At 41.8% G+C, this 22,063-nt stretch overlaps 1 protein-coding gene across 1 annotated transcript in view; it reads left to right on the top strand.

The window, feature by feature from the left end:
* The window catches only part of ano2b (anoctamin 2b), a 114,503-nt gene that overhangs the window by 2,861 nt on the left and 89,579 nt on the right, over positions 1-22,063 (top strand). Inside the window, exon 3 of the mRNA XM_059987571.1 lies at positions 7,968-8,066. Within this exon, the coding sequence (XP_059843554.1) occupies positions 7,968-8,066 (99 nt within the window). The remainder of the gene's footprint in view (positions 1-7,967; positions 8,067-22,063) is intronic.

The raw sequence follows: 22,063 nt of genomic DNA, 5'->3' as shown, positions 1-22,063 counted from the left end.
GTAGAAAGATAAATGGAAGTACTCAGCAACTCAGGCAACATCTCCAAAAAGATAAGCACATTCTCTGTCTCGAGTCCGAAGCAGTTACTCATGTCTCTCTGCCTTTGCTGCCTGACCTAATGAGCATTTTCAGCTTGTTGTTTGCCTTTGTTTCAGATATGTTTTTAGTTTGGTTGATATCAGAAACTCTTGCAGCAGGAGGGGGTGGTTATTATCTTTTTGAGACTTTTAGACAGTCACTTGAAAAGGCAAGGCATAAAAGGTGTGAATCTTGCATAAGCATATAGGATTAGAATAGATGGGCAAAATGGTTGGTATTGATGTGGTGGGCCTGTTTCTGTGCCGTTTGGCTCTGTTGTCATACAGTGAGATTGTCCAGCTCCGACCATTTTCTGTTTCACATCCATGCAGTCCTTTAACGGAGCTTCATTAGGCCCGATTATCTGGAAGAGCTGCTGGCAAGCCTTTCTGCACTGAATGAACCACTCTGTTCAGAGGCATTTAAGGATGGATGCTGGTTGCTGGTCTAGCTAATGAGACTTGCGACTTGTAATTAAATTCATCCTTTTAAAAAAAGTGAAAACCCTTTGTACTTTTTATTTGGTCCTGGACATTGAGATGATTTGTGGTCCTTTCTGGCTGCCATACTTAACTTTAGCTTGGCAATGTCTCAAACCAAGAACATTCACGCAATTCATCATCATAATACATTGATGGCTGACAATAGATTAATTATTAGGAATAAGCAAAGTAAGGTTTGTCCTTCAAGAAATCCAGCACATTAATTACAATGATCTCTGTGCACTGAGAGACTGAAACAAATGTTGGCTGACAACAGTGTCGCACAAGATGGAGTTAAAAATGAAGAATATGCAAGGATATTTTTAGTGATGGGTTGTCCCATTCTGGATTGTGAAAGACTTCATTATAACATTTGTACCAGATCCCTGTTGTGCAATTGGCAACCTAATTTTAAATTAACAGCTGGTTGTTAGATTTTCCAGAGCCTGGAGGGGATGCAGCTGGCTCTTGAAGTCAAGTATTCAATTGAGCATCCTGATGGGTCAGTAGGAAGTGAAGGGCACACGTACCATTCCAACAAATAAATCTCTGATTCCTTCTGTTTGTAACATTTCATTGTTGAAATTAAACGTAGATATACATGCAGACATATGCACATATATGTGCAGAGGCATAAAATTTTTAAAAATGTATTATATTTTCTTAAGATAGAATCTTGGCACCTCCAAACTTTCCAGTGTATTACCACTGTACCCAGTAATAGCACCCTTTTCCACCTAATATATTACCACTGCTTTTGCACCCAGCTCTCCCATTTTCTTGTGTAAACAAGGAGATCATGCCCTATTTGCTTATTTACTGCCTGTTAAGCCTGCTGGCATTTAAGGGCAGCAGTGAAAATTCCTCATCACTGTCTGTCCTTGGCCATCTTTTCTATTATGCCACAAGTGCAGTTTAGGGTCCGAAGCCAAAGTTGGCCATGTTCTTGATGGCGTTTTCAGGGCTTCCTTCATCATGCCTGTAGCTTCCTTTTGGTTTTCTCATTAGTCAGCCATGTAAGTTTGGGTGGAAACTCAGGAATACAGTTTCACACAGATGTAGAAGGATACTTCAGTGCTGTTTTCATAACAGTTTTTTCTGAGCTGAACCCTCAAATCTAGAGGACTGGTGGGCCACCTTAGCTTGACTTCTACCTTCTGGCCTGTTTGTCATGGGTGACCCTACCAAGAGCCAAAGTATGAGGCCATGACTCCAGCCGCATAGCACTCCAGCCTCCAAACTACACTTGTGGCTCTTATCCAGTATTCAGTGCCTTGAAAAAGTATGCAGCTCCCAAACCTTTGTTCACATAAATGAATGAGAAATTTTGATCAATTTAACTGAGAATTTTTGTTTGTGAATATGCTTCATGCTCCATTTTTCACAGTAAAAGCCAAAAACAGGGAAGCATAAAATACTAAAAATTCAAAAACTGAAATGTCAGCAGTTCAAACTATTCATCCCTCTTTTCTCAGTACTTAGTAGAACCACCTTTCGCAGCTATTACAGCCAGCAGTCTTTTTGAATAAGGCTCTATTAGCTTTGCACAAAGTGGTGGAACAAGATTTGCCCAGTCCTCCTTGCAAACTTGCTCATGCTGTGCCTGGTTATTTGGGGAGTGGTGATGGACAGCAACCTTGAGGTCTTCACAGAGATTATCAATCAGGTTAATGTCAGGGCTCTGACTGGCCATGCAAGTCCATCAATTTTCTTCATTTGAAGCCATCCATGGTTGTTCGGGCAGTGTGCTTTGGGTTCTTGTCCTGCTGAAAGATGAATTTCTTCCCAGTTTAAGTTTTCTGGCAGGGGCTAGAAGGTTTTTATCCAGGATCTCTCTGTGTATTTAGCAGCATTTATCCTCCCATCAATCCTGACTAAATTTCCAGTCCCTTCTTCTGAAAAGCATCCCCATAGCATGAAGCCACCTCCACCATACTTCACAGTAGTAATGCTGTTATCTGGCTGATGCACAGTATTAAATTTCCGCTATATGTACCGTTTAGTGTTGAGGCCAAAATTTTTCACTTTAGTCTCACCTGACCACATGACCTTCCACATCTTCATAATACCTTTTAAGTGGCATTTCGCAAAGTCTCCACAGGCAAAGATATGTATTTTTCCATTAGCAAAACATGCAAAAATACTGAGGTAGTGTTCATGGGTTGATAGTTTATTGTCTATTCAGAAATCTGAAGGTAGAGGAGAAGAAGCTGTTCTGAAAATATTATATATGTGTTTGTGTGTCTTCAGGCTCCTGCACTTCCTCCCTGATGGTAGCAATGAGAAGAGGGCATGGCCTGGGTGCTGGGAGTCCTTAATGATGGATTACAGGAAACCTCAATGATAAAGCCTAGGTTACTAGTCTAGTAAGTTAGCCAACAGTACCATACTCACAGGGTTGACCTCTTTGAGTGACGTTGAAGATACACTTAATCAAACACCGAGCATTTAAACATTTCACCTCCATTGCATATATTGGAAAGAAATAAACTATTAGGTGAACAATTTATTTCAGAAAACTCTGTACCTGTCTGCTTCAGTACCCACTTTTATTTAACTATTAAATTTAAATTTACAGAGAAACAGACCACTCAGTCCATTGCTCCCACCCACAGGAAATTGAGAGAGGGGAGACTGGTAATGACATGAATTGTGTGAGGGAATAGCCAATACTCTCTTTATGTATGTTTTATATATGTATAAACAAGCAATTGACACTGTGTTCCTCTGGGCCAAGGTGCAAAGCACTGCACCAACAGTCATACATAGTACAAACATGTGTAGCACATATAAAATAGTAGTGAGTATGCAGTCACACAGAAAAATATAAACTATCTCACGCCTCTGAGAGTCATTCACTGTAGTTTGATGCTACATGGATGTTGTCAGCAAGAAAGGGCCCACAGCACTCTGAGATGAACACAACCCAGCTTGTCTTCCAGCGAACAAACACTGGATGGAAGCACCAATGGAAGGGGGCAGCCCCCAAAACCATATGGACACTGCCACACACCACCTCTTACATATCCTTTCCTGGGAGGCTACAACAGGAGACCCCCTTGCATGAGGCCCAGTCCACACTATAAGTGAGGCCACACAGCTCCCCCGCCTTTGGTCTTTTCAATAAGCCAGTGAACCAGACTTGCCGTACTCTACATTACCAATGTCCAACAGGGTCTTGCAATCACAAGAAAACTATCTGAGACGATCATTCGCTGTGAGACTGCACGCCACCTTCATGTACGAACCCCGATGCCTTTGAGTAGCAGACGGCAACGCAGTCTACACCAGTCTAGCTCCTCTGCCAATGAGCAACTTGCTAACGGGGTAGACCTGTAGTACTTGATGTTCCTAATGTTCAGCATTATGATCTTGTGACCATAAAAAAGACGCTTAAAAAGCTAAAGGGGGAAAAGGAAGAGAAGTTTGAATAGGAAGGTGGATGGAGGAGAAGGAGGACAAGCTGGCAAGTAATTGATGAAACATGTGAGGGGGAAGGTGGGTGGGAGAGAGTGGGGTGGTTGAAGTACAAGCTGGGATGTGATAGGTGGACAAGGCAAAGGGCTGAAGAAGAAGGAATCTGATAGGAGATGGTAGTGGTCCATGGAAGTAAGGGAAGGAGGACAGGTACCAGAACGAGTTGATGGGCAAATAGTTGGAATGTATTAATCAGAGAACATTGACTGAGTTGCAGTTGCTCTACTCATAGAGGCAAGCCATATACGGGTAATGATTTTAAACAATGACTGTTTAGAGCTTGGTTAGGGGTATATACATGTAGCTTTAGATTCTGGGTCTGAAAGATTGAGCCTACATTGACATGAGCAATTTTTGAGGCTCCCACCCTACACAAACAATATTATTATAACCATTATTATTATATCGTTCTTGTGGTAACCAGGATCTACAGTGATTGTTGTTTATGACCTATTTTGTATTGGCCCTTCTCAGTTTTGATTTTCACTTTATCTATAAAGTACCTTTAATATTTACCTTTGATAATATCTCTAGCATACCTAGTTTAGCCATAGTGCAGATTTTCAGTGTGGCTTCCTCTTAGCAAGAAGAAATGGATGAATAGCAGAGACTGGGTTATTGGACTTGGAAGGCAGAGATGAGGAAACCATGAGTGGTCCTAGTGTGTATAGACCGGGAAACCTGGTTGGCAATCTCTGAGCACTTTTGCTATTTGGTTCTGCTTCTTTTCTGAAGTTCTGAAAATGCCTTGTACAGTTTTACATGAAGAGATGTAAACTTTCTGAAGGAAGAGGGCAACATTTGCTGTAGTTCATAACATCATTAGTCCACCTAATTAGCCAGTGCTATGGAAATTCCAGGGAGAACCAACCGGTTCGAGCAGCTTGTGTGCAGTTTCAAATGAACTAATTAATTAATCACTATTCTTCAAGCAGACCAATGTAATAGGGTGAAGTCATTCACATGGGAGAGACAGTTGAATGAGCAGACCTTTTAATTTTTGGTAGATTAGGGGCATTCATGAGTACTTGAAGCTTTAGGTTGTCCTCAGGTGGCCATTGGTGCTCCTTCCCTGGCCCATGATATTAATTCAACCAAAGGGGACTTAATTAATGCTGAATCACTGTGTTCAGTTTCATCCAAATAAATGCATGTTATTTGGGAGGCAGCCCTGATTCATTGGTCCCTTGATGCTCCAGTCATCCAGTAGAATATCTGGAATTGAGGGAATGGCTGACTGACTTGACTTCCTGAAGCAAGCTCTTTGTGCCTGGTCATTTATGTTAAGTGGGCCAGGGGAAGGAGGACAGGACTGATAGGATTGTTCTGATGGGCCAAATAAACATCCACTGTAATTAAACAAGCCCCTAGAAGTACTTGTAGTTAGTGCTGTCATTGTACTTCCAAGATTGAGTTTCTGAAGTGGAATACACATTTGTTATTTTATACCAACAAAAGAGTGTCAATTTCTACACCTAATGATGTTCATCACCATTTGAAAGATACAAGACTTTGAAATAGATTGACAGGAAAACATGCTGAGAAATGGAAAGCACAGAATTAAGGGTTATTGTTTTTATGTTTGGATTTCCTTACCAGTTGAAAACTATCTGACCTTGCTGCTTTCAGTTTCATTCATCATCCTTTTGAGAATTATTCAGCTGAGTGCTCATGTTTAAGGTTAAGATGACCCTCTCCTGGATCCAGTACATAAGTGCAATTACAAAGAAAGCACAGCAGCGCCTATACTTCCTTATGAGTTTCCGGAGATTCGTCATAACATCTAAAACTTTGAAAAACTTCTATAAATGTGTAGTTGAGAGTATATTGACTGGGCTGCACCACAGCCTGGCATGAAAACACTAATGCCTTCAAACTGAAAATCCTACAAAATGTAGTGTACATGGCCCAGTCCACCACAGGTAAAGCCCTCCCCACCGTTGAGCACATCTATATGAAACATTGTCACATTGTCGCAGGAAAGCAGCAACCATCATCAGGTCTCTCACCATCCAGAACACGTTCTCTTCTCATTGCTGCCATCAGGAAGGTGGTACAGGAGCCTCAGGACTCACTCTGGCATTCCTAGTCCTCGTGCTTCTGTACCTTCTTCCTGATGATAGTGGGTCAAAGAGATTGTGGGATAAGTGGTAGGGATCTTCATGAATGCTCCTAAAACTCTGATCCTTTTGAGCTCCTGAAGTGTTATGCTTCCTGCATTTGATAAAGTACTTTTACCTGAGGTATTTCCTTACCTTTGGAACTGGTATCCATCCATTATATGCATAGAATCATTGTTCTTCGTGGTGGTAACTTCTCGATCCCTTGTTTTGTTCGTACACTCTACATATTAAGTACTTGAAGTTTCTCAATTCACCATTTTACAATTAACACCTCCTCCTGATGCTAACTTTACCTTCAACCTTGCTTCCCAGCACACCCTTTGTGTTGCCAATGTTTGGTTTCTGGCCGCCTTAGAGTTATTGAGCAGCAGCAAGGAAGCAGGCCGTTCAGCCCATCATGTACGTGCTGACCATCAAATACCAATCTCCACTAATCTCACTTGTTCCATAGCCTTAAGTTCTGTGCCTTGGAGATTTCAAGTGCTCATCTCGATGTGTTTTAACTGTTGAAAGAGTGCCTGCCTCATTCACCTTCTCGGACAGTGTGGTCCGGATCACATTCACTCTCCGAGTGAGGGGGAAAATCTGCTTATTCCATCTAAACTTCATATTTCTTACCTTCCATCTATGCCCCCGATTTTAAAAACCTTCGATCAGTTAAAATTTCTCACTATACATCTTGTTTATGACCATCATTGATTTGTACTTCACTCGGGTTCTCCCTCAACCACCACTGCTCTGAAGAAAACAAACCAGTCTCTCCTCATAACTGAGATAGTTGACATCCAGGAGGAGCATTCTAGTGAATTTCTTCTTAATACAATCTTTCTGAACTGGCCAAGAATATGCATATCCTCCTCTGTGACTCTGATATGAACTCCTCATAATTACCATCTCAATAAATCTGCTTTTGAAAACATTGATTATACCCTCTTCCAATATCTCTTTAGCAACTTGCTTCTACAGTGCCATTCCTTCTTTGTTCCTTCATGTTTCTCTGGAAAATGACAATATACACTCTGTGACCACTTTATTAGCTACACCTGTACACCTCCTTGATGTTGCAAATATCTAATCAGCCAATCACATGGCAGCAACTCGATGCATAAAAGCATGCAGACATGGTCAAAAACTTCAGTTGTTGTTCAGACCAAATGTTAAAATGAGAAAGATGTGTGATCTAAGTGACTATGAGCATGGAATGATTGTTGGCGCCAGATGGGGTGGTTTGAGTATCTCACAAGTTGCTGGTTTGGGATTTTCACATGCAACAGTCTTTAGAGTTTATAGAGAATGGTGCAAAAACAAACAAAAAAATCTAGTGAGTGGCATTCTGTGGGCAAAAAAAAAGCCTTGCTTTGGAGAAAGTTTGATGGAAGAGGTAGAGGAGGTACCTTGATTGGCATTGATTGTAAGATAATTATCCTCTTCTCTGTTGGCAGAAATCTGTTCTAAAATTCCACTTTGGCTTCAGCCTGTTGATGTTCTTTGTGTTTAAACAGTGATGGAAAGGCTGAGATACTCATCTTAAACTTGGATGAGTAATTTAGAACAGCGAGGATTTTTGGGATGATTATGGTAGCATCAAAGGAGAGTGCAGATCTAGAGGAATGAAGCAATAATATGCATGATTCCTCTACCAATCTGAGCCTTTGGAAAATTGGGAGAATATATGTTTTGGTGGGTGACATTAATACCTTAAAGAATGGGATGCGTGAATTTTCTGTATTGATTTTTTAACTTTCTCGAACTCTTCTGAACACTTACTTGTAACTAATTTTAATTTACTTTGTTTTATTCTTTCAGTGTAACTCCCATGGCATTGGCTATGTCAGGATACATGCCCCTTGGCAGGTCCTCAGTCGAGAGGCAGAGTTTCTAAAAATAAAGGTTCAGACCAGAATGGTATGGTATGATTCAATGAAACACTTTATCTGTTAGAAAGAATAAAAGTGAGTTTTTGTTTTGAAGTTGAGCAGCTGCTACAATTATCCGAGGTGACTGAATACAAAGACAGGTAGTATTTACACAGATAAATACAATTATGATATTGACATACAATAGCATGTTTATTGAAAATAATCTAACATTGTTATTTTATGATATTGTAATCTTGTAGTATTATGAAAGGAAGATGTTTGATATTGTGTGTTATTGTGATGGTGTGCACACAGAGGAGTTTGTAATGTCAGAGTCTTGTACGAATGGGAGTCATGAGTTCTGCTTTAGTAAACTTGGGCTGCAGATTTAATGGCTATGGAAGTTATTCTTTTGGAGTATTATTGTTATGCATTATCGAATGATGCTGTGTACCTTTTGTGTAATTAGCATTTGGATTTCCATTTCACTGGCTCATAAATGACTTAAATTGCAAATGTTATCTGCCTTGCCAATACAGTATACAATTAAGAAAGTTGGTTACATCAATTTATGCTGGTGGAGAGATGTCCAAAAGCATTTCTAATTTGTAGTAGATTCATGAGGATTCTCCCATGCGTATTCAGTGTTTTAAAGTACAGCATGTTTCATGTGGAATGGTTTTATGCTTTTAAAGGGCCAATAATTTTTAACGTATTATGGTAATAAATCAATATTAAAAAGGTGTGAGCGGTATTATTTTCTGACCATAGTTGCCAGAATTTCTCATTTTTGAATTACTCTGATTTTACTTTACCCAAGAGAATTAAATCATTGAACCAAAATGTACAAATAACACAGAACATTGCAAACTTGATATAATAGATAATAGACAATAGGTGCAGAAGTAGACCATTTGGCCCCTCAAGCCTGCACCGCCATTTTGCGATCATGGCTGATCAACTACTATCTATACCCAGTTCCTGCCTTGTCCCCATATCCCTTGATTTCCCTATCCATAAGATACCTATCTAGCTCCTTCTTGAAAGCATCCAGAGAATTGGCCTCCACTACCTTCCGAGGCAGTGCATTCCAGACCCCCACAACTCTCTGGGAGAAGTTCTTCCTTAACTCTGTCCTAAATGACCTACCCCTTATTCTCAAACCATGCCCTCTGGTACTGGACTCTCCCAGCATCTGGAACATATTTCCTGCCTCTATCTTGTCCACTCCCTTAATAATCTTATATGTTCCAATCAGATCCCCTCTCAATCTCCTTAATTCCAGCATGTACAAGCCCAGTCTCTCTAACCTCACTGTGTAAGACAGTCTAGTCATCCCAGGAATTAACCTCGTGAATCTACGCTGCACTTCCTCTACAGCCAGAATGTCCTTCCTTAACCCTGAAGACCAAAACTGTACACAATACTCCAGGTGTGGTCTCACCAGGGCTCTGTACAAATGCAAGAGGATCTCCTTGCTCTTGTACTTAATTCCCTTTGTAATAAAGGCCAACATTCTATTAGCCTTCTTCACTGCCTGCTGCACTTGCTCATTCACCTTCAGTGACTGATGAACAAGGACTCCTAGATTTTGTATTTCTCCCTTACCTAACTCTACACCGTTCAGATAATAATCTGCCTTCCTGTTCTTACTCCCAAAGTGGATAACCTCACACTTATTTACATTAAACGTCATCTGCCAAGTATCTGCCCACTAACCCAGCCTATCCAAGTCACCCTGAATTCTCCTAACATCCTCATCACATGTCACACTGCCACCCAGCTTAGTATCATCAACAAATTTGCTGGTTATTTTCAATGCCTTCATCCAAATCATTGACGTAAATTGTAAACAGCTGTGGTCCCACTACCGAGCCCTGTGGCACCCCACTAGTCACCACCTGCCATTCCCAGAAATACCCATTCACCGCTACCCTTTGCTTTCTATCTGCCAACCAGTTTTCTATCCATGTCAATGTCTTCCCCCCGATGCCCTGAGCTTTGATTTTACCCACCAATCTCCTATGTGGGATCTTATCAAATGCCTTCTGAAATTCAATGTACACTACATCCACTGGATCTCCCCCGTCTAACTTCCTGGTTACATCCTCGAAAAACTCCAACAGATTAGTCAAGCATGATTTACCCTTGGTAAATCCATGCTGGCTCGGTCCAATCCTTTCACTGCTATCGAGATATGCCACTATTTCATCCTTAATAATGGACTCTAGCATCTTCCCCACCACTGATGTCAGGCTGACAGGTCGATAGTTCTCTGTTTTCTCCCTCCCTCCTTTCTTAAAAAGTGGGATAACATTAGTCATTCTCCAATCCTCAGGAACTGATCCTGAATCTAAGGAACATTAGAAAATGATTACCAATGTATCCGCAATTTCCAGGGCCACCTCCTTTAGTACCCTAGGATGCAGACCATCTGGACCTGGGGATTTGTCAACCTTCAGTCCCATCAGTCTACTCATCACCGTTTCCTTCCTAATGTCAATCTGCTTCATTTCCTCTGTTACCCTATGTCTTTGGCCCATCCATACATCTGGGAGATTGCTTGTGTCTTTCTTAGTGAAAACAGATCTAAAGTACTCATTAAATTCTTCTGCCATTTCTCTGTTTCCCATAACAATTTCACCCAATTCATTCTTCAAGGGCCCAACATTGTTCTTAACTATCTTCTTTCTCTTCACATACCTAAAAAAGCTTTTGCTATCTTCCTTTATGTTCCTGGCTAGCTTGCGTTCGTACCTCATTTTCTCTCCCCGTATTGCCTTTTTAGTTAAGTTCTGTTGTTCCTTAAAAACTTCCCAATCATCTGTCCTCCCACTCACCTTAGCTCTGCCATACTTCCTTTTTTTTAATGCTATGCAATCTCTGACTTCCTTTGTCAACCACTGTGGCCCCTTCCCCCCTTTGAATTCTTCCTTCTCTGGGGGATGAACTGATTTTGCACCTTGTGCATTATTCCCAAGAATACCTGCCATTGCTGTTCCACTGTCTTTTCTGCTAGGCTATCCGTCCATTCAACTTTGGCCAGCTCCTCCCTCATGGCTCCATAGTCTCCCCTGTTCAACTGCAACACTGACACCTCTGAGCTGCCCTTATCCTTCTCAAATTGCAGATAAAAACTTATCATATTATGATCACTACCTCCTAATGGCTCCTTTACTGCAAGTTCGCTTATCAAATCCTGTTCATTACACAACACTAAATCCAGAATAGCCTTGTCCCTGGTTGGCTCTCGTATAAGCTGTTCCAAGAATGCATCCCGTAGGCTCTCTACAAACTCCCTATCCTGGGGTCCAGCACCAACCTGATTCTCCCAGTTCACCTGCATGTTGAAATCTTCCATAACTACTGCGACATTACCTTTGCCACATGCCAATGTTAACTTCCTATTCAACTTGCACCCAATATCCATGCTACTGTTTGGTGGCCTGTAGACAACACCCATTTGGGTCCTTTTGCCCTTACTGTTCCTCAGTTCTATCCACACAGACTCTACTTCTTCTGACCCTATGTCCCCCCTTGCAAAGGACTGAATCTCATTCCTCACCAACAGGGCCACCCCATCCCCTCTGCCCACATTTCTGTCCCTACAATAGCACGTATACCCTTGTGCATTCATTTTCCAGGTCTGATCTCCCTGCAGCCATGTCTCCATTATCCCAACAACATCATAGTTACCCATTCGCACTTGGGCTTCAAGCTCATCCGCCTTATTTCCGACACTTCGTGCATTCAGATATAGAATTTTTAGCCCATTTCTCCTCTCTCTGTTTGAATCGCTGCCTATTGTGCTTAACCCAGCTCCCCGAACTCCTATCGGGCTATACACCCCTAGAATTTTGTTGTCCTTCCTAAATTTACTTATTCTTTCAACACATTTAACTCCATGTTCCGTCAGACCATCCCTCTGTACATGTGTCCTCCTTATCCCTTGTTCCTCCTCACCTTTCTCTACTACACACTTAATATTCCGGAACCGTGTAGTCCCCACCTGTCCTTTATTCTTCCTCTCACTATCCTCTCTCACATTCTGGATCCCCGCCCCCTGCAAATTTAGTTTAACCCCCACCCCCCCCCAGCAGCACTAGCAAACTTCCCTGCAAGAATGTTAGTACCGCTCCAGTTCAGGTGTAAACCGTCCCTGGAACAAAGCCCAATTATCTACAAACCTGAAGCCCTCCCTCCTGCACCATCCTCTCAGCCACGTATTAATCTTTATAATCTTTCTGTTCCTTGCCTCAGTCACACGTGACACAGGTAGCAATCCTGAGATTGTTACCCTCGAGGTCCTGCTCTTCAGCTTCGCACCTAACTCCCTGAACTCCCTACGCAGGACCCCCTCACTCATCCTACCCACGTCATTGGTCCCTACATGGACCACAATATCCGGATTCTTGCCCTCCCCCTCGAGAATCATTGAAATCATTTTTGTTGCATCTCTTCAGAACCTAGTAACCAAATATAACAACCAAATAGCAAAATAGTTTAAAACTGTAGCGCAGCTTGCTTTTAAAATTTTCCCAAGTCTTAATGTTTTATCCTCCAGTCTTTGAATATACCCACTTGAAAATGAAAGCAAATTTTGTTGCCTTGCTCCATTGCATGTTCAAAAATCATTCTTAATGGACTTTTGAAACTTGCATCTTTTGTTGTTGTCTATGCATGCCTTAACACCCTTCCCATTTCATCTGCACCAAGTGAATCAACCTGTTAAATAATGAGCATGTGTAATGCCAATAATGAGCCCTAGAAGGCTTGAGAAAGATCAGTAAGGCAGGCAGGAATAAATGTGTAGACCACTTCAGTTGGGATGGTAATAGTCTGGGACAGAATTTATTGGTTTGTTTCCCTCCCGTTTCTTTTGGTCTCTAGATCTCATTGTCCACCATCTATTGCTTCCTAATGCTGGTGAACACAGAGGACTCCCCAGTGCTGCTTAAACTGGCAATGAGTCACTTAAAATTAGTCATCCATTGACCCCTCCATTGCATTCTGGTTTTAAGTTATGACTGGCCAGTCTAGTTGAAAACATGAGAAATCCGAACCAGCACACACATAAAGGCTGGAGGAGCTCAGCAGGTCAGGCAGCACCTATGAACAAGAGCAAACAGTCAACGTTTTGGGCCGAGACCCTATATCGGGACTGGTAAGGAAGGGGGAAGATGCTTGAATATAAAGCTGGGGGGAGGGGAAGGAAGCTAGCTGGAAGGTGATTGGTGAAGCGAAGTGAGTGGGAAAGGTCAAAGACAGGAGCAGAAAGAATCTGATAGAGATGAGAGTGGACGGCAGGAGAAAGGGAAGTGGGAAGTAACAGGCAAGTGAGAAGAAGTGAAAGCTCAGAGTGTGGAATAGAGAGAGGGAAGAGTTTGTTCTCTGGAAAGAGAAATCGATATTCATGTCGTCAGGTTGGAGGATACCCAGATGGAATATAGTGTATTGCTCCTCTACTCTGAGGCTGGCCTCATCTTGGCACAAGAGGATATCATGGATCAATACATTGGAATAGGAATGGGAATCAGATTTAAAACATTTGGGAACCAGGAAGTCACCCTTGGGGCCGTTGGTGTGGAGATGCTCGATGAAGTGGTCCCTCAATTTAGGACAGGTCTCACCAACGTAGAGAAGGCTGTATTGGGAGCACGGACACAATAAATGACCCCAGCAGATTCATGGGTGAATTGTTGCCTCACCTCAAAGGACTGTTGGGGCCCTGAATGGAGGTGAGGAAGGAAGTGTATGGGAAGATGTAGCACAGCAGATCTCTGCTGCTTGCAGAGATGTGCCTAGAGGGAGCAGAGGTGAGGCACGAATGGACAAGGGAATCATGGAGGGAGCGATCCCTGAAGAAAGCTAGGAGGAAAGAAGGTAAAGATATTTAATGGTGGGATCCCTTTGGCGATGGTGGAAGTTGCAGAGGATAATGTGTTGAATGCAGAGGCTGATAGAGTGGCAGGTAAGGATAAGGGGGGCTCTATCACTATTATGGCAGCAGGAAGATGGAGTGAGTGCGGATGTACAGGAAACAGAGGAGAAGCAGGTGAGGGCAGCATCAATAGTAGAGGGAGGGAAATTCTGTTCTTTGAAGAAGGAAGACATCTCTGATGTCATGGAAATGAAAGCCATATCCTGGGAACAGATCCGGTGGAGGCAAAGAGACTGAGAAAAAAAGAATAGCATTTTTACAGGAGATAGGGTGGGAAGAGGTGTAGTTGAGATAACCATGGGAGTCAGTAGGCTTATAAAAGATGTCTTTTGACAGTTTGTTTCCAGAGGTGGAGATGGAGAGAGCAGGAAAGGGAAGGGTCTCAGAGATGACCCAAATGAATTTAAGGGCAGGGTGGACATTAGAGATAAAATTGATGAGCTCAGCATGGGTGCATGAAGCAGCACCAATGCAGTTATTAATGTAGTGGAGGAAGAGTAGGGGAGTATAACCAGCAAAGAGTGTTCTACAAAGCCGACATAGGGACAGGCATTGCCTGGACCCATGTGAGTGACCATGGCTACCCTTCGGTTTGGAGAACGTGGGAGAAGCCAAAGGAAAAATTGTTGAGGGTGAGGACCAGCTCTGCCAGATGGAGGAGGGTAGTGGTGTTAGGGGATTGGTTAGTTCTTTTGTCAAGAAAGAAGCAGAGAGCTTTGACACCTTCCTGATGGGGGATAGAAGTGTATAGGGATGGAATGTCCATGGTGAAGATGAAGCGGTCAGGCCCTGGGAATTTAAAGTTACTGAGAAGATTGAGACCATGGGAAGTGTTGTGGATGTGGTTAGGAGGGACTGAACTAAGGGCAATAGCATAGAATTGAGATATGTGGACACTAGTTCAGGAGCAGGCAGAGACAATGGGCCTACCCAGACAGACTGGTCTGTAGATCTTGGACAGGAGGTAGAAGCGAGCAGGCGGTGTAAGGGAACTATGAGTTTGGTAACAGTGGTTGGGAGTTCTCCAGAGTGGATGAGGTCAGAGATGGTGTCAGAGACAGTTTTGATGGTGTGGAGTGGGGTCCTCCTCGAGGTGTAGGTGTGAGGAGGTGTCTGAGGGTTGTCGTCATCACACCCCCTTCTTCTGCAGGTTTAATGGTAAGTTTGGGATTGGTGCTGGGAGAGTGGAGGTCAGTGCGTTTTGAAGGGGTCAGGTTGCAGGAGGAGAGAGGAGCGTTGAAATCGAAATGGTTATGTCTCGTTGGCAATTAGAGATGAAAAAATCCAGATCAGGCAGAGAAGCATAGCGAGTTAGTTGAAACCCAGTTTACCCCCTCTTACCTTAGAGTTTCAGATCCAAGCCTGTTGTATGAGTGATGTTCAGTGTTTCAGCCACAGCTCTGTAAAACATTTCACCCTTTGGCCTGTCCATCCACCTTGCTCAAGTAGTTTGAAGGTCCACTAGGCAGTGAGACTACATCTTGTTGAGTGCCGCCGCATATAACTTCCAATATACCTGCTGATTACAAAATGGAAAGAATCTTGGCCTTCAGAACCAGAAGATAAATTTAAACAAATAGATAAAATTAATAGAAGCTTATGAATTCTAATCAGCAGTGGGGAGAGTGTGCTATTTCAAGATCTTGGTTTCAATATCTGAGGACCTAACTTGGATGCAAAATATTGATGCAGCTATAAAAGGCAAGACATTGGCTATATTTTATTCCGAGTTTGAGGAGATTTGGTTTGTCAACTGAAACACTCAAAAACTTCTGCAAATGTACTATTGAGAGCAACCTGGCTGGCTGCAACACCGTCTGTATGGGTGGGGGGGGGGGGTGGCTACTGCACAGGATCAAAATAAGTTGCAGAGACTTGTAAAATTAATCAGCTCCATCATGGGTACTAGCCTCCGTAGTATCCAAGACATCATCAAGGAGCGTTTCCTTAGGAATGTGGTGTTCATCATTAAGACCCCTATAACCCAGGACATACCCTCTTTTCATCATAACCATCAGAAAACAGGTACAGAAGCCTGAAGACACACACTCAGCGATTAAGGAACAGCTTCTTTCCTTCTGCAATCTGATTTCTAAATGGACATTCAATGCATAAACAATACCTATCTATTTTTTTTAAATTTCTGTTTTTTGCACTACTTATTTTAAATTAACTATTTAATAGATATACATAGTAATTAAGATTTTTTTCTCTATATTTATTTAACAAGTATTTCATTGTACTATAGCTAAAATGTTAACAAGTGTCACAGCATATGCCGGTAATATTAAACCTGATTCTGATCCTGATTTTATAGGATTAAATTTAATATAATATAAACATAACTTTTCATAAAGATATCCGGTGCCTTCAATATTGCATTGTGAGAACATGGAGGAAATGAGCTGAGCAATGAGGATAGAAGCTGAAGAAATCAGATTAGTTTTTAAATGTTTTCAAAATGAACACTGCTGAGGGCGATTACTGCTATTCTTTAAAAACTGTCTCAAACAAAACTTGCATGGCAAGGTCTGCAAGTGGCATGAAACCGATGGTGCAGAAAACTTCTCCAATGCCCTTTCAGATATCTGACCAGCTTTGAATTCCAATGGATAGAGTGGCTGAAAACTCTTGTAAGATCTATTTCACAATCAATGGCAACAGGCTGCTAGGATCCAGAATAATATTGACTTATGAGGAAATGATCCCACAAAAATAAGAGAGAGGTAGGTCAAGCTAAATGGAATGGTAAGGAGGTAGTACACGCAAGATCCTGGAGATCTCCCTATGTCAAGGAAGGAGGGTGAGGTGCTGCCCTCAGGGGGGCAGAGAGAAAGGGCTGAAAGAACGTTGAGAGATCTTGGGAAACGTGAATTAGGTTGTGATCTATAACTTTCAATAAAAATGTTGAATCCCTTTGTTTTATTGTAAAGCTTAATTGAATATATGCAATGCAAACTTTTCATCCAAGCCTCCAAAGGCCATGGTGGCTGATGCCTTGGGACTTAAATTTCCTATTGCCATTCAGCAATTGTTCTTCACAAAATAACAAAAAAAAGTAAAACTGATCCTAATATTTTTGACCTAATACCAGGAGTAAAACTTTTAAAGCAACAGACACTCTGTTGGAGTATCAGAGGAAAGGAGCTGCTAACATTTCAGGTCGGGACCCTGCACCAAGTCTCATGATGCAGGTTTTGACTCAAATCATTGACAGTTCACTTCCTCTCACATATATTGATCAATCTGCTGAGATCTACCAGCAGGTTCTTGCTCCAGATCCCAGCATCTTTAGTCTCTTGTTTCTGTGAAATACCTCTAAAGATAGATATTTTCTCAAAGTTAAAAGTTCAAAGCAAATTTATTATCAAAGTACATATATGTCAGAACTTTCTTGCTGGCATACACAATAAATCCAATAACTGTAACAGAATGAATGAAAGGCTTTTCCAACAAGGGGTAAACCAGTGTGTAAAAGACAACAAACTACAAGTAAAAAGAGAGAAGAAGAAGAAGAAGAAGAAGGAGAAGAAGAAAAAGCAACAGCAATAAATATTGAGAACAAAAGATGGAGAGTCAATGAAAGTGAGTCCATAGGTTCCGGGAACATTTCAGTGATGGGGCAAGTGAAATTGAGAGACATTTTCTCCTTTGGTTAACTCAGGATACGGAGCACGTGCGAGACCTATAGAAAAATCTGTGATCTGTGACAGTAACTCTGTTTTTTGCTCCACATATTGCTTGAGCTGCTGGGTCTTTCCAGCATTTCCTGTTTTCATGCTCCCTTGACAATGAACCTGGTCTCTTTTACCTTGCTCACGAGAGCCAACTTTTATCAGAATCAGGTTTAATATCACTGGAATAGGTTAAGAAAGTTATGGTTTAGTGGCAGTGGTACAGTGCAATTTGTAAAAATGTTAAAAATTACAGTAAGAAATATGTATAAAATAAATTAAGTAAGAAATGCAAATATACTGAGGTAGGTTGGTTCATCGTCTGTTCAGAAAACTGATGGTGGAGCGGAAAAAGCTGTTCCTAAAACATTAACAAATTCCTTCCGTATTTTTGATGAAGCACATATATTCCTGTAGCTCAGGTTACAGTGCATCCTGTCTTACTCTTTGTCTCGCATTCCACAAGCAGTCAGTCAGCTGTTGTTAATGTTCTGGATTGCCATTAATTTGAAAGACCTTCATCTGATTACACTGATTTAATTTAAATTTGTAGACGTGGCTAATGTGCAAAAAAAAAGGCAGAGAAATCAATAAAGAACAAGATGAAGCATTTTCCAGGGGTTTTTGAATAGCATGTTTATTAAATGTCTCAACTAAAGACGTTGTTTGAGTCCTCAGCTGAGCAATTCCTTTGTTATTGGATCAAGAATCCGGGCCTTTAAGCAGCTTGAGGCAATTTATTTAATGAAGATATAGGTCATATCTCATGGGTATTATCTCCAGTTTGAACCTGAATTCGGTCGCTAGAATCCACTGAGAAATTGCCTTCATAGTTGTGTAACATTGCCAGCTGCAGCATACTTACTGTTTCAAAGAGTTACTTAATTGTCTCCTATGTTCTTCCACAATATTTGCTGCATAAGGGTACTTTGAATTTGTGTAAATGACATTGTCAGAGGCTGTTAGAAAGGATGGCCACTTTAAGGTTCATCAGTAGGAATGATTGTTATTGTGGAATAGACCAACAGCGGTCTCAGCCATTGGCTGCCCCTGTAATTGGTTAGCTGGTTTATTAATAATGGCAATAGCTATTGTAGAATCGAACATGGAGATACTTTAAGGTGAATGCTTCACTGATAGAAAATTTAGATTAATAGTTCCATCTCTGGCATCTAGCCTGCGATATTTCTTGGATTATTAACTCCAGTTTGTAGCTCATTATACCAAAGCTTGAAAAAGCAAAAGGGCTAACTCTTGCTATTGTAGCACCTTGACCTTGGCTGCCATCGCAATTGAAAAGGAACATCCAGTATTTGGTTGGGCATCTTTTAACCACTTCCTTCCCCATTGATCACTGCCAAAAACAAGGCTTAATTGCTGGCATTTGTCGTGCTTTAGATCAGATGTATCTCCTAATCTCCTATCCATTATTGGGGACATTAGCCAATAATTACTTGGATCTGTAGTAACTCATTGCATCACATAAAAATCAGCAATCTGGACAGTGTGCAACTCCACAATGACCATAAGTGGAAACCAATGGATGCCCGGAAGGGGACATGTTATTCAGTGTTTTTGTGTTCATCTATGACAGTAGTGTCTTTACTGTGGAAGACACTAGCAGTGTGCCAGAGGTCTGTGAGTGTCAGGGAGCAGGAGTGTGTGCCATTGCTATTGCAAAGGAAAAAGTGCTAGGCAAACTGAAAGTTCTTAAGGTGGATAAGTTACCTGGGCCTGATGGACAACATCCCAGAGTCCTGAGAGAAGTTGCTGAAGAGGTAATGGATGCATTGGTCATGATCTTTCAAGATTGCTTGATTCTGACTTGGTCCCAAAGGGCTGGAAGATTGCAAATGTCACTCCACTCTTTAAGAAGGGAGGAAGGCAAAACAAAGGAAATTATAAGCCAGTTAATCTAACCTCAGTGGGTGGGAAAGTGTTAGAGGTTTCAAGGTGCTTGGAGACTAATGATAAAATAAGCAAAGTCGGCATGGTTTCTGTGAAGGGAAATCTTGCCTGACAAATCTGTTAGAGTTCTTCGAGGAAGTAACAAGCAGGGTGGACAAAGCAGAGGCGGTGGATGTCATTTACTTGGATTTTCAGAAGGTGCTTCATAAGTTGCCACACATGAGGCTGCTTAATAAGGCAAAATCCCATAGTGTTACAGGGAAGAAACGAAATGACTGACAGGCAGGAGGCAGCGAGTGGGAATAAAAGGGGCCTTTTCTGGTTGGCTGCTGGAGACTAGTGGTGTCCCTCAGTGGTTAGTATTGGGACCACAACTTTTCATATTAATGATTTAGATAATGGAATTGATAGTTTTGTGGCAAAGTTTGCAGATAATTCAAAGATAGTTGGAGGGATAGGTAGTATTGAAGAAGCAATGCGATTGCAGCAGGACTTAGACTAATTGGAGGAATGTGCAAAAAAAGTGGCACTGGAATACAGTGTTGGGAAATGAGTTATAACGCAATTTGGTAAAAGGAACAAAAGTGCAGACTATTATCTTAATGGGGAGAAAATTCAAACATCAGAGATGCAGAGGAACTTAGGAATCCTGTGCAAGACTCCCAGAAGCTTAATTTACAAGTCGAATCTGTGGTACAGAAGACAAATACAGTGTTGGCATTTAATTCAAGGGGAATAGAATATAAAAGCAAGGAGATGATGTTGTGGCTTTATAAGACACTAGCTAGGCTGCACTTAGAGTATTGTCAACAGCTTATCTCAGAAAGGAGGTGTGATTGGAGAGGGTCCAGAGGAGATTCATGAAGATGATTCTGGGAATGAAGGGGTTAACATATGAGGAGTGTTTGGCAGCTTTAGGCCTGTACTCACTGGAATGTAGAAGAATGTGGGGGGGGGGGGGGGTGTGGATCTCATTGAAACCTACTAAATGTTGAAAGGATTAGATGGGTGAATGTGGAGAGGATGTTTCCTATGGTGGGGTATCCAGAACTAGAGGGCACAGCCTCAAAATTGAAGGGTGACCCTTTAGAACAGTGGTAAAGAGGAATGCTTTTAGCCAGAGAGTAGTAAATCAGTGGAATGCTCTGGCACAGACTGTGGTGGAGGCTAAGTCCGTGGGTATATTTAAAGTGGAAGTTGATCATTTCCTGATTCATCAAGGCATCAGGGCATCAAAGGATAGGGCGAGGGCAGGTTTTTGGGGTTGAGTGGTATTCAGGATCAGCCATGACGGAATGGCAGAGCAGACTTGATGGGCTGAATGGCCTAATTCTGCTCCTATGTCTTATGGTCATTTAGTAGTTTTCCATGGCATACAGAGGTCCAAAACAAATGAGCCTTTTGACCCACTAAACTTGTTCTGACCATGTAGCACCTATTTACACTAATCCCACTCTAATCCGCCTTATTCTATCCAGATTCCTGTTAACTCTCTCCAAATCTTAGCACTCATTTATGCACTACAATTAACAGTGTATGCACACGCTGTCACACACACCACACGCTGGCTTCCCCTCTCTCATGTACTACACGCCCGCACACTCTTTCACATAAACCACATGCTTATTCTCTTTCTCATGCACACACACACACACACACACTCACTCACTCACTCACTCACTCACTCACACACACACACACACACACACACACACACACACTCACTCACTCACTCACTCACTCACTCACACACACACACACACACACACACACACACACACACACACACACACACACACACACACACACTCATACACACACACGCACTCACACTCACTCAGATACACACACACACACACACACACACAATTATACTGGAGTTATGAGCTAAATCCTTCCTGTGCTGGTGTTCAGAAGGTCTAGCTCCAGAACGTATCATTTGATCATTTGCTACAGGGTACTTGGTATTTCCAGATTGTAGTAGTTCCCAGTCTTTTTGATGGATTCTTATTCAGTTAAGAGGAAGAGAAATGAAGAATACGTTATTGCTATTGTCCTTGCCTTTGCTGTCCACAACCGCTGAAGTAATAAGGAGAAGATAGGCAGAAATATTTGAGGATGTGCTCAGAGCTCCAGGGTCTTCCTGGTGCATCAGCAAAGTGCAGATTGAGAACCTTGTGAACACATATTGGGAGCTTGTAATGGGAGAACAATACCACATTATTGATGACCATCAGCCAGCTGATCTGCCCCGTCTCAGAATCAGGTTTAATATCACCAGCATTTGTTGTGAAATGTGTTGTTTTGTGGCAGCAATATCATGCAATACATAATAATAGAAATTGATAGTTAAATAAGTAGCGCAAAAATAGAAATAAAAAGGTAGCATTTACGGGTTCAACGTCCATTCAGAAATCAGATGGCAGAGGGGAAGAAGCTGTTCCTGAATCATTGAGTGTGTGTCTTCAGATTTCTGAACCTCCTTCCTGACGGTAACAATGAGAACAAGGTCAGAGCCTA

The sequence above is a fragment of the Hypanus sabinus genome, chromosome 13, assembly GCF_030144855.1.
Source record: "Hypanus sabinus isolate sHypSab1 chromosome 13, sHypSab1.hap1, whole genome shotgun sequence".
Lineage (NCBI taxonomy): Eukaryota > Metazoa > Chordata > Chondrichthyes > Myliobatiformes > Dasyatidae > Hypanus > Hypanus sabinus.
This window is presented reverse-complemented; position numbering and strand designations above follow the sequence as displayed.